This window comes from Pelophylax lessonae (assembly GCF_965119305.1).
Source record: "Pelophylax lessonae genome assembly, chromosome: 5".
Taxonomy (NCBI): domain Eukaryota; kingdom Metazoa; phylum Chordata; class Amphibia; order Anura; family Ranidae; genus Pelophylax; species Pelophylax lessonae.
In genome coordinates this window covers 287021763-287039607 of record NC_138772.1, presented here as the reverse complement: position 1 = coordinate 287039607, position 17845 = coordinate 287021763, and the positions used below count along the sequence as shown (strand labels likewise).

Genomic DNA, 17845 nt, shown 5'->3' with positions numbered 1-17845 from the left:
TGGATATTTATTTGCAAAATGTTATAACAGAAATGAAGAAAAACAAGGTTTTTTTTTTTCAAAACTTTCGGTCTTTTTTCGTTTATTTATCAAAAAATAAAAAACACAGAAGTGATTAAATACCACCAAACGAAAGCCCTATTTGAATGAAAAAAAAAAAAAAGATAAAAAACGTCATATAGGAACAGTGTTGCATGACTGATCAATTATCATTTAAAGTGTGACAGAGCTAAAAGTTGAAAATTGGCCTGGGCAGGAAGGGGGTAAAGGTGTCTGGTATTGAAGTGGTTAAAAAATATACACAAACTAAAAGACAGCAAACAATATTTTGTTTCTGAAAACTGTATTTTAATATAACAGCTTCTATAAAAAAGACTTAAGTTAAAAAATGTTTTATATATATATATATATATATTTATATTTAAATACTTTAAAAGTGCTTTGGGTTCATTGCACCAACATTCAAAAATACTGTCCACACGTTGAGGAATGTTTTTTTATCTTTTTAGAAGAGCCCTTCGCCCTCCTCATACCGAAGTCACTCTCATTACAACCTCACCGGAATTACTGTCCTCTATGGACTCTTCTGGAGGAGTTCTCATCCGACTGAACAAATGTAGCAATACATATCCACACTGCAATCGGGGAGAGCTTAACTGTGTTGGGTGAACCAATGTCCGGGAGCGGAATGCAGTCAATGGCAACCATAATGTCCTACGGCTTGAAGGCACTGCACGACTGCTTTCTTCTATGTCCGTTGCTTTGTCATAGTTTAGTACATCCCAGTGCAAGTTCACCGCCCTCCACCGCCGGAAAACCTTATACACAGCAGCTCCTTCATGAATAATTAGACCTATAATCATAGAAAACATATGTTATAATGATTCAAGAACAATACTTTATTTTTTGATGATGGCTGATGGCTTCAAATTAATAATAATACATAGAAAGGATATATAAATAACAAAAGGATCTATTCACTAAAGTAAATCTTTAGACCTTAAAGAGGAGCTCCAGGCTCCTTCAGAAAAAATGAAAAGTCAGCAGCTACAAATAGTGTAGCTGCTGTCTTTTATTATAAGGACACTTACCTGTCCAGGGATCCCCTAATGTCCTCACCCCAAGCCAATTCTTCAATCGGCTTTGGGTGCAGGCACTGGCATCTGTAGTAAGGGAAACAGGAAGTAAAGCCTTAAAGCCCACTGCACATGCGCAAGTTGTGCTGCGCTTTCTGAATGGTCCTGCCGTCTTCTGGGACCTGTGTGTGTCCCAGAAGGCAGCAGGGGAAGCAGGAGTGGCCAGAAATGTCGTAGATCGCCGATCGGCAATTTTACCCTGAAGTGGTAGCAGGTACCTGTCAACCAGCAGAAGCGAGTGCATACGCAAGTCGCGCCCACATACGTAAACGGTGTTCAAATCACACATGTGAGGTATTGACCATGAGAGCAATAATTCTAGCCCTAGACCTCCTCTGTAACTCTAAACTGGTAACCTGTAGAAACTTTTAAAGCGTCGCCTATGGAGATTTTTAAGTTCCAATGCTTGTCGCCATTCCACAAGCGTGCACACTTTTGAAGCATGACATGTTGGGTATCTATTTACTCGGCATAACATTATCTTTCACATTATAGAAAAAAATGGGCTAACTTGACTGTTTTCTTATTTTTAATTTTAAAAAAATATGTGCAAATACGGTGTGACACAATGTATTACAACAATCTCCATTTAATTCTCTAGGGCAGCGGTCACTAAATGGCGGCCCGCGGTCCATTGGCGGCCCGCGCGATGCTTCTGCCCGGACCGCTTGCGGCTCACTAGCAGCCGTTGTCCTGTCGGGCCGCGAGTAGGGGAGTGACGTCCCGCGCGAGCCGCGAGTAGGGGAGTGACGTCCCGCGCGCGCCCCGCCCCCTGCAACTGACTAATGGACATCGCGGTGTCCTGTCGGGCTGCGAGTAGGGGCGTGACGTCACTCGCGCGCCCCGCCCTCTGCTCCTGACTGCGGCTCCCTCACAGCGGACGCTATGTGCATGCCCCGCCCCCCTGTTCGCGGCTTTTGACTCAGCTGGCTCCAGGTATGTGGAGCACATTTTTAGAGGAGAATAATGCAATTTAAAAAAAAAAAACCCTGAAGTGTGCAGACTGGCATGTGTTGTTGTGCTCATTAGAGTGCCCCATAAAAGAAACAAAATATGCCCATCAGATTGCTCCCTTGACATAAAATGTGCCCATCAGCGTGCCCCTTATTTTATGCTAAGGGACACGCTGATGGGCATATTTTATGTTAATGGACACGCTGATGGGCATATTTTATGTTAAGGGGCACTCTGATGGGCATATTTTATGTTAATGGACACGCTGATGGGCATATTTTATGTTAAGGGACACGCTGATGGGCACATTTTATGTTAAGGGGCACGCTAATGGGCATATTTTATGTTAAGGGGCACGCTAATGGGCATATTTTATGTTGAGCGCAACGCTGATTTACACGTTTTGTTTTGCCCATCAGCGTGACCCTTAACATAAAATGTGCCCATCAGCGTGCCCCTTAACATAAAATATGCCCATCAGTGTGTACCACAGCAAAAAATATGCACATCAGCATGCCCCTTAACATAAAATATGCCCATCAGCAGGACCCTTAACATAAAATAAGGGGCAAGCTGATGGGCACATTTTATGTTAGGGGCACTCTGATGGGCAGAACAAAATGTGCCCACCAGCATGACCCTTAACATAAAATATGCCCATCAGCGTGCCCCTTAGCATAACATTTGCCCATCAGCGTGACCCTTAACACAAAATAAGGGGCACGCTGATGGGCATATTTTATGTTAAGGGTCACGCTGATGGGCACATTTTATGTTAGGGGGCACCCTGATGGGCACATTTTATGATGGTGGGATCGCTGATGGGCAAAATAAAACGTGTAAATCAGCGTTGCTCTTAACATAAAATATGCCCATCAGAGTGCCCCTTAACATAAAATATGCCCATCAGTGTGTACCACAGCATAAATATGCACATCAGCATGCCCCTTAACATAAAATATGCCCATCAGCATGACCCTTAACATAAAATAAGGGGCAAGCGGATGGGCACATTTTATGTTAAGGGTCACGCTGATGGGCACATTTTATGTTAGGGGGCACGCTGATGGGCAAAACAAAACGTGTAAATCAGCGTTGCGCTCAACATAAAATATGCCCATTAGCGTGCCCCTTAACATAAAATGTGCCTATCAGCGTGTCCCTTAACATAAATATGCCCATCAGAGTTCCCTTTAACATAAAATATGCCCATCAGCGTGCCCCTTATTGTGTTAAGGGTCACGCTGATGGGCAAATGTTATGTTAAGGGTCATGCTGATGGGCATATTTTATGTTAAGGGGCATGCTGATGTGCATATTTATACTGTGGTACACACTGATGGGCATATTTTATGTTATGGGGCACTCTAATGGGCATATTTTATGTTAAGAGCAACGCTGATTTACACGTTTTTTTTGCCCATCAGCGATCCCACCATCATAAAATGTGCCCATCAGGGTGCCCCCTAACATAAAATGTGCCCATCGGCGTGACCCTTAACATAAAATATGCCCATCAGCGTGCCCCTTATTTTGTGTTAAGGGTCACGCTGACGGGCAAATGTTATACTAAGGGGCACGCTGATGGGCATATTTTATGTTAAGGGTCACGCTGGTGGGCACATTTTGTTCAGAGTCAGCACAGACTTGAGATTCGGACCTCGGGCCAATGAAAATTTTAGCGACCGGACCTCCTTGAATTTTAATTCATTACCCCTGCTCTAGGGTCTCTGCTAAAAATATATATATTTATATAATGTTTGGGGTTTTAAGTAATTTTCTAGCAAAAATACTGATTTTAACTTGTAAACAATAAGTGTCAGAAATAGGCTTGGTCCTTAAGTGGTTAAGCAAACATTTAGTTTGCTAAATCACGGTTATGTTTATTTTCTAAAGGCAGCTAGGCTGTTCACTTTCTAAGGGAAGTTGCGCTTTAAAAGGAAATTTTCACCAGAGCTTAGTAAATGTGGAAAACTTTAACTTTGCGTAGAAAACCCAATTGCAAGAAAAATAAAAAGCAGAATTTTTACTTGCACATGATAGGATGATGGAAGTCAGCCGGACCTCTCTTCCCTTGCAAAGTGCAACTTCCCTAGCAAAGTGAAAAGTCTATTTGCCTTCAGCAAATCAACCCTTGTGTATCATACCAATTATTCTTTTTTTTTTCCAAAAATACTATTTTCCTTTTTTGTTTTTCCTTCCTGTGTTGCTGATCTCCTCTAGCTTCTTTTACTCTCTTCCTGTCTACATGCACTTGCACCCGAAATGCCCGAACAAGGACCTGCACAGCAGCATCACCATGTATTATGTTATTGAAAGTTGCTGACTTAAGAAGATAAAAACGGCTTTTGAAATTTAGATATGCTTTCACTGAGTCATATCACATATGCTTTTTGCTATAATAATCATTATTTGCACCTACGTGACTAATTTTCAGCTTTCATTGTTAAAATAAATGGTTGTAAATGCAAATAAAAACAATTATAGCTTAGTGAACTGAGACTTAAATAGTAAGAAAGGCGAGTGGATAATAAGGAATTACCTGTCCAACCATATAAATGTGTATAGAAATGACTTAAAAATTGTAAACTGGCCAGAAAATCATATATAGATAACAAAGCAGTAGAATAAGAAAGTAGAGACTACTGTTCCCCAGACACCCAGCATAATTTATAAGTGTAACAGAAGTTGGAACTGTGCAGGAATTCATTTTAAAAAATGTATTTTCTAGAGCAAATGCTGGTGCAAACAGAGCTGGGCCCAGTCCTGCTGCGAAAGATCCTAGCACTTTATTCTAAACCCAGTGCCAGAATACAGAATAATGAATCCCTCACCCCCGAGCTTCTCTATCCAAAATGGTACCCGTCAGGGATTTCCATTGTCCCCCCTCTTGTATGTTCTGGTAATGGAACATTTGGCAACAGCTCTAAGACAAAACCCTTCTGTTATTGGTATACAAATAAACCAACAGGAGGTAAAACTTGCCATATATGCTGACGATCTGCTACTTTATGTCACTAATCCACATGTGTTCATGCCCTCCATCTTGCTTGAATTTCAATGTTTCGGAGCCTTGGGTAATTTTACTGTAAATCTATCTAAATCAGAAATCCTCATTGTCTCAACTGGGGCTCTCTTCCCAAGACTCCCCTGTTTGGTAATCGTCAGTTTCCCCCTGCAGCCCGAACACGCTTTCTAGCTTGGAATAAGGAGTCACAGCGCCGATCTTGCTTGAATTTCAATGTTTCGGAGCCTTGGGGAATTTTACTGTAAATCTATCTAAATCAGAAATCCTCATTGTATCCCTTTTATCACATCAAGTCCAGGCCCTTAGGAATAATTTCCCATTTCAATTCTGCTCTTCTGCGCTAAAATACTTGGGTGTCAGAATCCCCTCTGATCCTAGTCACTTGTACTTGATGGATTATCTTCCTCTTATGTAGCGTACATTACAAGACTTTGAAACATACGTTCGTGCCCTATATTCATGGTTCAGGAGGATTAATGATTTAAAAATGGACATAGTATCTTGTTTCTTTTATCTTTTTCAAACTATAACCATCTTTCTTTGCTAATCTACAATCTTCCTTTACAAGGTTAATTTGGAAACGTAACAGACAGAGACTACACAGAACAATCCTATCCCTCCCTAAACCGGAAAGGAGGTGTAGGAGCACCAGATCTGTATTATTACCATGCTGGTAATAATAATAAGCACCAGGCTGGTGAACTGGTTTCCCCACCCTCATTTCAAGCAATGTTTTTTTTTTTGAGCAGTCAATTACCTCCAGACGCTCCCGTGGATAGAATCATCTTCCCATGGTCCACCATACTCCCTACCTTTCCTCACATCTGATAAATTTCTGTCTCGACTGGGGCTCTCTTCCCAAGACTCCCCTTTTTGGCAATCCTCAGTTTCCCCCTGTGGCCCGAACACGCTTTCTAGCTTGGAATAAGGAGTCACATCGCCGATTGGTCCAAATTCTCCATCAGGGAACTCTTCTACCCTTGTCGAATTTGATTTACAGCAGTCTTCACTTATGCACTGGTTGGAACATCGACAATAAACCTCTTTTCTCTCTTCTTTCTTTTCAACTGACCCCTTTACTAGAGATCCGGATGCTTTTGGGTCTCTTCTCCTGCAAGATTCTACACCTAACCGTGTTCTTTCAGGGGTATATAAGATCCTTTTTGCTAAACTCCATCCTGACCTTCTGGAATTTAGAACTAAATAGGCATCCGATCTTAATGTTCAAATCACAGTAGAGGAGTGGCAGAAGTCGTTCACTCTTACTCATTATCTGGCCCACGAGACAAACTTTAAGCTTCTTTCCCATTGGTATCAGTGCCTGACGCTGCTCCATCAAATATACCTAGATTCAGACATATGCTGGCAACGCCATTCAATTAAGGGTTTCATTTTACATATCTGGTGGGAATGCTCCGTTATTCATGATTTCTGGAATCTGATCCTGTGGCTTTACACCACTGTCAAAGGGGTGACTGTTTCCAACACGCCACAAATCATTCTTCTCTTGATCTTACCTGGCTCCCTTGAGTGTACTAAAAAAGGTCTCCTTAGGGATTGGTGGCAGCAGCAAGATTGGTTATACCACACAACTGGCGAACGACACAGGTCCCCCTTCTGATTGAGTGGGTTGCAGAGATGAATTACATTGAGAGGATGGAGTCCCTTCTGGGACCCCATCCAAATTGGATACATATGAACAATGCCACCAAACATGACTCTCTTGAGAGTTGCTCAGGATGTCAACTGAAATGCGAAATCTCCTTGTGGGACAATTGTAGGACCTGAACTTGGTATAAGGTCGTATGTAGTCTCCTCTGGTTTTCCACCCCTGGCTGTTTTAATTCTTTTATTGTGTTTACTCTCCATCTGTTCTGTTTGCAGCTGTCTCTCATCCTGCTGGTCCCCAACCCTTATTCCTTTGTATCCCCCCCCCCCCCCAGCACCAATACTTTACATTTTTTTTATTATTATTAATCTATGCCACCTGCACCGTCCCTGGAGCTAAAGACCGACGTATTATGAACCATAATTTTCACTAGTATTAGGGGGTTGTGGCGTGCCCACTCCCCCCTAAAACCCATTGATGCTATTTGGTTTAGTATCCTTTGTTATAGCTATGTAATGCACGGTCCATTTTATTTTTCTTAATAGCACTGGTTTCTATTAAATACGTATTATGTTCATCATATATCATGTGCACCTCTACACTTTGGTGTCTGCACTTTGTTGCTTTATTTTTTTGTCTGTTCTTATTGTGTTTGTTTTTGATGGTACACGTGTACCATTTTTGTACAACTATTTTATATGCTTAAAAAAATTTCAATAAATTCAGATTAAATACCAAAAGACCAAATAAATAAAATAAATGTCTATTCTAAAAATGCAGGATGACATTGCACATTTCATTACATTGTGATAAATCTCCTATGGAAGCCCTTATGTTTTGAGCTGGATCTTGGCTGTCATTGGCGGTCAGTGGTTATAAGCGGTTATATACCTGGCTATTTGTTGCCAAGCTATGTCTGTTTTCTTAAAGACAAAGCTGTATTAAGCTGGGCATACTGTCATTTTTTTTTTTGTTCAGCCAGAGGCACACATATGAGGTGGATGGAGGAATTCCCTCCTGCTGGGACAATGTTTTCTAGCAGCAACTCCCGCTGTTATCAGAATACACTAATCAGCAGATACAGCCAAGTGGCTTCAGTCGCTGGTCGACAAACGTTTTCCAGCTTGCCCATTCGACAGAAGTTGTTCTAATAAAGTGGTAGTAAACTATGTTACACCACTTGTACCTACAGGTAAGCCTATAATAAGGCTTACCTGTAGGTGGTGTGAATATCTCCTAAACTTGCACAGTTGAAGAGATATTCAGAGTGCACGCAGCCGTTGGCACCACCGACGCATGTGCTGTGAAGGTCCGACTCACAGTGCCGGACCTTCAAAGCCTGTGTGGTAAACGGCAGGTCCCACGCGTTTCCGTGGGATTGACTTACCTGGCCACTTATAGCCAGAGGCCGCGAACCCAGAAGGAAGATGTCAGCCCTCTCAGCGGTGACAGAGCGGCGCTGGAGAGGGTTCGTTCTAAGGTAAGTCTCTCATAATGTGCTAGTTTGCGATGCATACTAGCACATTATGACATTGCCTTGCAGGGAGTGTTTTTTTTTTTAACCACCTGTGGATTACGAACGCTTTGGTCGAACAGGAAGGGCCACACACAGATAGAAATTCAGCTGGTCCTTTCCCCAGTGATTATCTATGGGATTCCTAAACACTAGTGCATCCTCTACACAGGAATCGTCAGTGCTCAATTAAGTCAGGACATCCGAATCACCAGTAGAAATTATCCACTTTTTAAAAAAAAAGATTCCTCAAAAAGGTCAAACTGAAAAACCTTTGAAATGAAGTTTATCTGAATCCCCCAATTCTCTATACAGGAAGCCTGGGATTAAATACTGCATGGGGGCACATCCAACAGCAAACAAAGCCTTGAAGTCTGTAGGAGACACTGAGACAGAGTAACAAGTCACTTTGTCATGTATCCCTAGTGAGATAAATCGCAGGCCATCCTAAGTCAGGATAGAGCTGTTGCAGCTGAACCCACATGTAGCAAGGGCATTCATTGGCTAAGCTGTGGGCACTACCAGGATCTAGACTGTCCAACTTGTCAGCCCGCATAGCAGTTGGGCTTGAAATCGAAATAAAAAATAAAAAGAAGATTTTACTGCAACAACAAAGGCAACTAGGATACCCAGCCAGAAGCTTAGCTTGTTTTTGTGCCTAGTATCCTACTCCTTAAAGTGTTTGTTGCCCCAACACTTCATATTCCTGATATGTGCCTGCTGTACTATGTACACGTACGTGTTTCTCCTACCCCAGCTCTTATGCAGAGGGAATGCAATCACTTAAAAGGTATGTAGCACTGCCCCTGTAGGAGCTGCTTAAAGTGGATTCCCCAGGGTTACCCATAGCAACAGTCGGTAAAAAATGCCTCACTTTACACTTGGCTCAGTCAATGAAGAATCCAGGGGAGGTTTTTTTTGTGTTTTTATTTTATAGTGGGATGGGAGAAGGGATGAGTGGGACACTCCAACTAGCAACTATGCACAGATTGAGGACATCTAACTGCAGAGGATGTGGCAAGGCCGCTGCTTCATTTTGCCACTGAGGTGAAGACTTAACTGATAAACTGTACTTTAGCTTCTCTTCAGGGTCTAACTTGGCACCCCCTTTCTGACCCACCTGTGTGTGCTGGCTTCTGTCCACTGACCTCCATGGAGTAGTCCCCTTCCTGGGCAGACCCCTGGCAGGTTCCCTGTTACTCACGGACACTGTTTTTCACAGGAACCTCTGCCACTGCTCCAACGTCAGTTTCTCCTGGACCTCACAGCTCAGTTCCACACTCTGATCCACTAGGCCGACTGCCTGTGACTACTTTCCTTGCTGACAGCCGTCACCCTCCTCCTGGGACTCTGCTTCCCACCAAAGACGCCGTGTCACATGTGTCCCTGGCTTTTATGTTCAATCCCAGGATTCACCACTCTTGTGCCCTCCCACTGAGACTGCCACAAAAGCCTGTGTGTCACTGGCTGGGTTTCCTTCACTGTCCAACAGGCTCCCCTATTGGATACAGTGGGGACACTCCCTCAGACCAAGTGAATCACACCTGGACACATGTAACAGGCAAACTAGAAATTCTGCTCCCTAATAAGCAGTAAAGCAATTTGATGCTTTTACCTAGCACCTGACTAGGAGGGTGCTACAGGTATTTAGAATGTTTTTTTTTTTTGTTTTTTTTTATCTATGCACAAATGTTTTCTCTTTCATTTCTATTTTAAACTGAATGTTTTTTTTTTTTTTACAAGGTGATCACTTATAATCACTTTATAAGATGCTATATAACTCAACAGGCATGTTCTAAGTATCTCTATTGTGGCCTTTAATGAACAGAAGAGAAAAGGCTGAAAGGTTTAAAAACGAAGGCAGCCTATAGATGATACATTTTTTTAAATATAATTGACTGATTAGTTTCCCTCACCCACATATTTGATGTGAATAAGGGAATCCTCCCACTGTGCCTTTGCATTCTGACAGCAGCAAAACTTCCCTGCTGTCTGAGTACACTGATTGGCGCAGCAATTTTCCAATAGGAATGGTTGTATAGAGGTAGACTGGTAAACTGAGTTCTGTACAACCACCCTGCCCATACATGGATTGACAATTCAGCCGATCCCTGCTGAATTGGCAAATTTGGATCGATTTATGGCCGGGTTAAGTCTAAACGAAACGTGAGGGAATTCCTGCTGTACCTTCATCACAAGTCTGCTCATAACACGTATGAAAAGGACAAAGCCACACTCAAAAGAAGAACCACTGTTCTAGACCTGAATAGGAGGCTGTAATATACTATTTCAGTACCTAAGCAGTATAGAGTTAAGAAAGGTCACTTCCCAAAATGTTTTAACCTTTTAAAGACATACAATGATAAAAGCCAGTGTTCCAAAATTTGGACACATAGGAACCGTGTCACAATTCTGTGTTTGGAAACAGTGGAAAATAGTGTTTTGCTACTAACAGACACAGTCCAAAGACTGAAAAATATCATGGCAGTGTTAAATATCCAAATGAGACATTCAATTTGCATCAGATCACCCGTAATTATGATCAAAGACTGGGTATACCAAAGGTAGTACGTTTGCTTTTGGTTAAAGTGGTTGTAAACAATCACCTTGTAAAACAACCCATTCAGTTTAAAATAGAAATGAAAGGCAAAACATTTATATATACATATAAAAAAAAAAAACATTATAAATAAATGTTTTCCCTTTTTTATAAGTGATCACATTACCTCTGTTCTCAGCTGCATAAGAGCTGGGGAGGGGAGCATCAGCACACTGAGCTTCCCAGTGAATGGCTGTGCAATGGGGGCATATCATGCAAGTCTGATCATTGGAGGAGAGTACACTGAGTTCCCAGCAACTGACCACAAGGTGCTCTCCTTCTTAGTGTGGTCAGTTTTTAATAGGAACGCACGAGAACTAGCAATAACACCAGGGATTTCACATAAAGGAAACAATGCAAAGAGAACAGGATACTTTTTATTACAAGTACATGATGCAGTAGGCACATATCAGGAACATGAAGTGTTGGGGTAACAAACGCTTTAATGAAATAAAAACACTTAGATCTGGAAGGCCCCACAATTTGGAGCCCAGTGCCTGAAGATCACACTCAAGTATATATTTCTCCTGTCCATAGGCTTACTTGCAGAGTGAGTCTGGAGAAAATGGTTCCCACCAGTAGTTGTGACATAGTTCTGGACCTGTAAAGCACTCTGAGGCTAACAAACCAGTACACTAGGTGGCAAAAGCAGAGCCCAGTGCCAAAGGGTTACATTAAAGGAAGGCCTCATAATCTTCAATCAGGGAAGTCCCACTATGGTCTTCAGACCAGCGCCAAGGATTAGTGGATCTGGGTAGCTGCTGTTTTTAAAGTTTTTTATTTAAATGCAATGCTCTTAACTGAAAATCTGCGGAACTTTAATACTCTGAGAGTTATGTTTTCCTAAAATAATTTACTTGCCTTTCTGTATATGTTTTTTAATTACCATAACATGTTTATATAGATGTGTTTGTGATATTCTGAAAATGTCATTCATTGCAATTTATCACAACGTGAGGGACCCCCTCTTTTTGCCATTCTGTTGTTATTTCCGTTGGCTGTGGCTGCTTATTGACTCGTTCAGTATTAACTGTAAAATGATATTTAAATGGCCTGCAGTAACTCATGCCCTTCCCATGATTTCTGACCAGCGTTGTAATTACTAATGATAATCTAAGAGATTTAATGATCTACGCATTGCTATGAAAATGTCAATAAATGTCACACATTGTCTTTCAAGGCTTTGCTCTAATTAATATGTTTCTATAATGAATTAAATGTGATTTGTAAGTATGTTTTTCTTGTACATTTGTAATCTATAGCAATTACTTCATGTTCTATAAATGATTAAATAACTTACTTTTAATGTCAATTTTAAGAGATATTAGATTAAGTGAATTATACATCGGAGAAGAATGTGCAATTGAGAGAGCGCAAATCTGGAGTTTTCCTGAACTTCTACTGTTGTGTGAATGTTCACTGATTAATATTTTTATTGCCAGAAGAGAGGGAACTTCATTACCATATTTAAAAACTACTAAGGCATCCCGTTGCTGTTTCTAAATTAATTGTAAATCAAAATAAAATTTGACTCACAGCTGCCAACACCCATACCACATCTCACATGTGTAGAAAATGTTAAAAAACTGGGAAAAAAATGGTGTAGCGCTATTGTCCCTTTACTACAATATCACATAATTTTCCTACAAAATTGAAAACTATCACATAAAAGTGTTCATATACAATACAGGCTCTCACACGATCTTCCTTTTTTTATAGTGCACACACCCTGTGCAAACCCCTCCTGTGCAAGCCTCTCTCCACTGGCTGCGTTTTCACCTTAAATTTATGACCCACATATAAAATGTAAGGTCATAAACTCACTCCTTTGTTCCTCCAGGATCTGAAGGAAATGACCACAACAGAGAAAAAAACATAGAGCTTTTATCTTCTAAAACACAATTTATTCATGACCAATTCACATACAATACATCCACATTTAAATGTGCATAAGTGCATTACTTATTTTTAGTCCCACAGTATACAGTGCCTAGAAAAATTATTTATACCCCTTGAACATTTCCACATTTTGTCATGTTACAACCAAAAATGTAAATGTATTTTATTGGGATTTTATGTGATAGACCAACACAAAGTGGCACATAATATGCAAAAAAACATGCAGCTGCAATTGCAGCGAAAGGTGGTTTTACAAAGTATTGCCACACTTTTCAGATATTTATTTGTAAAAATGTTTTAAAACCATTTATTATTTTCTTTTCACTTCACAATTATGTGTCACTTTGTGTTGGTCTATCACATAAAATGTTGTTATTAATACTTTTTCAAGGCACTGTAGTTGCTGGTATTAAGCCTGGTATTAAGCTAATAATAAGTACCACACATCCGTGTTCCATCCAGCATGCTGATGTCAACCAAAAGCTCTGCCTGACACCTTATATCACGATTGCCCTGAGGGAGTCATGTGGTTTTGTGACAAAATGCGTCGAGCTGAGCTTTTGCATGATAGAAAATCTCTCATCAGTTGGATTAAGATCAAAAGGCTGGCATATGTTTTATCATGCCATCATACCCTCAACAAATTTTGGGAGATTTATTTTAAATACACCATTCTGTAAAATAAGTGATAAAACTTACCTATACACACTAGATCCATAAAACCATACATTCCATAGCAGATCTGGAAAAGGATGTCTCTTCTTTGCCATACGGCATAAGGGCTAAATGCAGACCACAATAACCATGTCACACTAGATACTAAGAATAAGGAGCCAAGTATGACTGCAATCATCTGAACCTTTTCCACCAATGTTACTGTAATGCGCTGCCACTGAAACACAAAATAGAAATCATTTTAGCAAACAGTGGCAGTTCGTATTTGCAATTTCAAACAGATATTCATCTATTATGACTCTGAGCTAAAGACTAAAAAATAACTGGCTTATTACTTATGAAAAACCAAGCAGTATACAGAATTTTATAAAAGTTAAAGGAAATGACACTTCTCAGGTCTGTTCTTGGGTGCATTATTAAACTCCAAATGTCTGCCTATCGCACAAAAGGATCCTTGGCATTATTAACTAGACATCGAATTCAAAACCCTGCCCACCTGTCATTATCATTACAAGGTATTCTCACTCTCCCTTTTGCATTTTCTTTTTTAATTATACATTAATGCAAAAGCAGAAATAAGAACTTTTTAAGCACAAGGTGTGATATTTTATAGTTAGGGAATGGAACAGAAAATATGGAGAGGAGATCTTATTTCAAAAGTCTCTTTGGTAAATATTTATAACAGATTTTGCCAACAATTCACCCAAAATTCTTTAAGCTACACTCATCCTATTTAAAAACCAAAGTTTGATCAACATTCGCCCATAAATTACAATCCCAGGCATTCAGCAACATTTTTTCTACAATAGTAGAAGGTCTTTACTGTAAAATTCATCCTATTTAAAAGAAGGTGTTACCCTCCCTGTACTATACATTCATGTTACATTTCCTCATCCTGTTCATCCTGAATTTTATCACCTTCTTCAGCCATCATGTTATTATATTTCAATTTCAATTGCTCTCCTGCATCCTTCAATCCCTTTCTGTGCAGAGACAGAGATCCAAGATCCTAGCCTCGTATGGTTATCTGAGTGTAAATGGACATATCAGAATTAAGCAAAGGATGAGTGTGGCACAAGTTAGGGTAATCCAGTCAAAGTTTTTATTCTTGATATGAAAAAAGTCAGAAGATAAAACCAACATGTTTCGGGGGCTCAGAACCCCCCTTCATTGAGGCTTAAACGCTTGTTGAAACAAAAGCTTATACTGGACCCACAAATGCAATACAATTACAATTCATTATGACTGTAGTGCAGTCACCAACTGACAGCCTGGGAATTCCCTGAACTAAGGGGAAAGCAAATAGAGACATTCCTGGATGTGTGGTTTTCTGCCAAGTTTACCCTTGTGATTTTCCAGTTTGCTCTCTCTATCTCTCAGTTTACTAACATTAGCAAGTTGACTTTACTGCTCAGATCAGGTTGGAGGGCCATCATATATTCCTTCATGGCTTACAGGAATTGTAAGACTAAAACTTCCTAAATGAGGGCCTGGGAGAAGTACTGTATTTTCCAGCGTATGAGACGACTTTTGAACCTTTGGGGATCGGAGGACCTTAATTATGAAGAGCGTCTACAATCTCTTAATTTATTCTCCCTAGAGAAGAGATGCCTGAGAGGGGACATGATAGCAATTTATAAATAGCTCAATAGTGATCTCAGCATAGAAAAAAAGCTATTCAGTCGCAAGGATTGCATGATGACTCGAGGACATACAATGCGATTAGAGGAAAAGCATTTTAACCTCAGGCAACGCAGGGGGTTTTTTACTGTTAGGGCTACAAGATTGTGGAATCCTCTACCACAAGAGGTAGTTTCTGTGGGAAGTATGGCTACTTTTTAAAAGACTCTTGGACGTACATCTCAAGGATCAGAACATAAGGGGTATGAGAGATGATTAAGGCCACGCGCGCCTACACAGGTTGAACTGGATGGACTATTGTCTTTATTCAACCTCAACTACTATGTAACACTATGTAACTATGAACCTCAAAAGAAATCCCCCAAAAATGGGGTGGTCGTCTTATATGCCGAGTATGGAAGTAGTAGGTAATTAGGTGAGTGTAATCTAGGTACCGTAAATGTATTCTCTTATATCTGTATTACCGGTAGATGTATAATCTTTTCCCGCCGGCTGTGCGGGAATCCTGTACAGGTATACTGTACCTTAGCTTCGGCTACGTAGTATACCGCGCTGAACCAATCACTGTGAGCGATGTATTCTATTATTGAATGCAAAGCCTACTCGGATTGGCAGAGTCAGAGAGAGTAACATACAGTAATCCCACATCTCTGACTCCGCCAATCCGAGCAGGCTTTGCATTCAAAAATAGAATACATCGCTCACAGTGATTGGCTCAGCGTGGTATACTGTATGTAGCTGAAGCTACAGCACATATATTATACACAGCCAGCACCTTGAGAGATGATACACCTACTGGTAATACTTAGTACTTACAATACCTTGGCGATTTATAAGACAATACATGCAGATGAATAGGACACAGACTGCCAGGGCTTTCATAGATTATGGTACACTTACTTAATTACCTTTGGGATATTTACACTTACAATACCTTGGAGATTTATAAGAGAATTTATTTATGATACCTTGCAGATGTATAGGGCACAGACAAACAGCGCTTTCATAGATTACACTTACTTAATTACCTTTGGGATTTTTATGCGTATATGGTATATGGTGTTGCCTTGCTTTGCTTCGGAAGGGGGGTAGTGTTATACGGCGAGTATAGCTCAAAACCTATGTTTTAACTTGAAAAGTAGGGGGTTGTCTTATACGCACAGTCGTCTTATACACCAAAAAAATATGGTACTGTAAAATATAGATAGATTTGGAAGATTGGGACAGATTTGGCAATACAGAGCTGAAGCCTCTAATGAGCCTATTAATAAAAAGAGTAATTTGCCATTATTGCTCCTTGAATTTTGCCCTTTTTGAGCTATTCATAGAGCGTATTCTGCATTATTTTTCAAGCAGCAATCAATTTTATTATTCAAATAAAATAGAGCAATTTTCTCTGCTCTTTTACTGGTAAAAAATACTGTCTTAATTGATAAAAACTAGGTAACATAGGTCATTTGAAGAAGAATCATTCCTTTGACAGCATTGCAGGAGACTGACATTATGTTTTCCACAATTTTTGACCCTACATTTTACAAAAAAGTAATTTACAACTGCAAATTTCACTTGTCTTCTCTCCAGATAACATCTCACACAATGTCAGATTTGCAGATGTACATCAAGAGAAACGGCTAACCAAAAGATTAAAAATGTAATATTTTAAGCAACAAACAGCATAGATTATTAAAAGACTGAAGTTGACAGACAAATACGATTTATTTTTATAAGGAGGTAAGCAAAAGCTTAAAAGACGAAGGAGTGGCTGTGGATACAGTATACAAAGACAAGGAAGACTCACTGCTCCAGGTGAATCAAGATGTTGATATACAGGTGCACGCCTCGGATCACCTCCGCAGACAATTAATATAGAAGAAATGGCTGCACTCCAGGTATCATCAAAATTGTGGTTTATTAACCGACCATCCCAATGTGGCAAACAACAGGTAGACGCGTTTCACACACTAGCAAGTGTGCTTAATCGTTAAATTTCAGAGTCAAAAGCGGTAACCCTGAGCCACACTCGGGGTAGCGCCAGAAGCATCGCTGGATCCTGTAAAAGAGGTTTCTTACCTTGTCACCGGGATCCAGCGATGTGTCTCGGCAGTGTCTCGCGGCGGATCTTCCTCCCGATCCTCTCCGTGCCTCGGCTTTCGTCTCCTGCGACGTGACGTTCGCAGGGGGGTTGAACCGGCAGCAAATTCAAATGTAAAAACACACCAAACACACTGATACCATTCAAAATAAAATAAATTCACATTACATTGCCCCCCGGTGCCCTTTCCTGCAGTTTTACTGTACTTTTTATGTAAATATATATATATATATATATATATATATATATATATATATATATATATATGTATATATATATATATACGTAATTCTTGTGAATGGGCAGCCCAAACAAACTGTATACATTATATATATATATATATATATATATATACATAATATATGTATACATATATATATATATATATATATATATATATATATATATAATGTATACAGTTGGTTTGGGCTGCTCATTCACAAGGATTACATGCAAAATAATGGTACCGCTTTCAGCACCTAAAATCCAAAAGAATCATACCGCCAGGCAGGTTAAGCACACTTGCTAGTGTGTGAAACGCGTCTACCTGTTGTTTGCCACATTGGGATGTTCGGTTAATAAACCAGAATTTTGATGATACCTGGAGTGCAGCCAGTTCTTCTATATTGATTGTGGATACAGTATACTTGGATTTTGCTAAAGAATTTGACACAGTTCCTCACACACGACTAATGTGTA

The 17845-nt window shown here is 40.1% G+C and overlaps 1 protein-coding gene across 1 annotated transcript in view; it reads right to left on the bottom strand.

Moving 5' to 3' along the window:
* Positions 1–442: 442 nt before the first annotated feature.
* MARCHF11 (membrane associated ring-CH-type finger 11) overlaps positions 443–17845 on the bottom strand; it is a 127474-nt gene continuing 110071 nt past the window's right edge. Inside the window, exons 3-4 of the mRNA XM_082259383.1 lie at positions 13438–13630; positions 443–853 (exon numbers count right to left, since the gene is read on the bottom strand). Coding sequence (XP_082115509.1) covers positions 528–853; positions 13438–13630 — 519 coding nt within the window. The 3' untranslated portion in view covers positions 443–527. The remainder of the gene's footprint in view (positions 854–13437; positions 13631–17845) is intronic.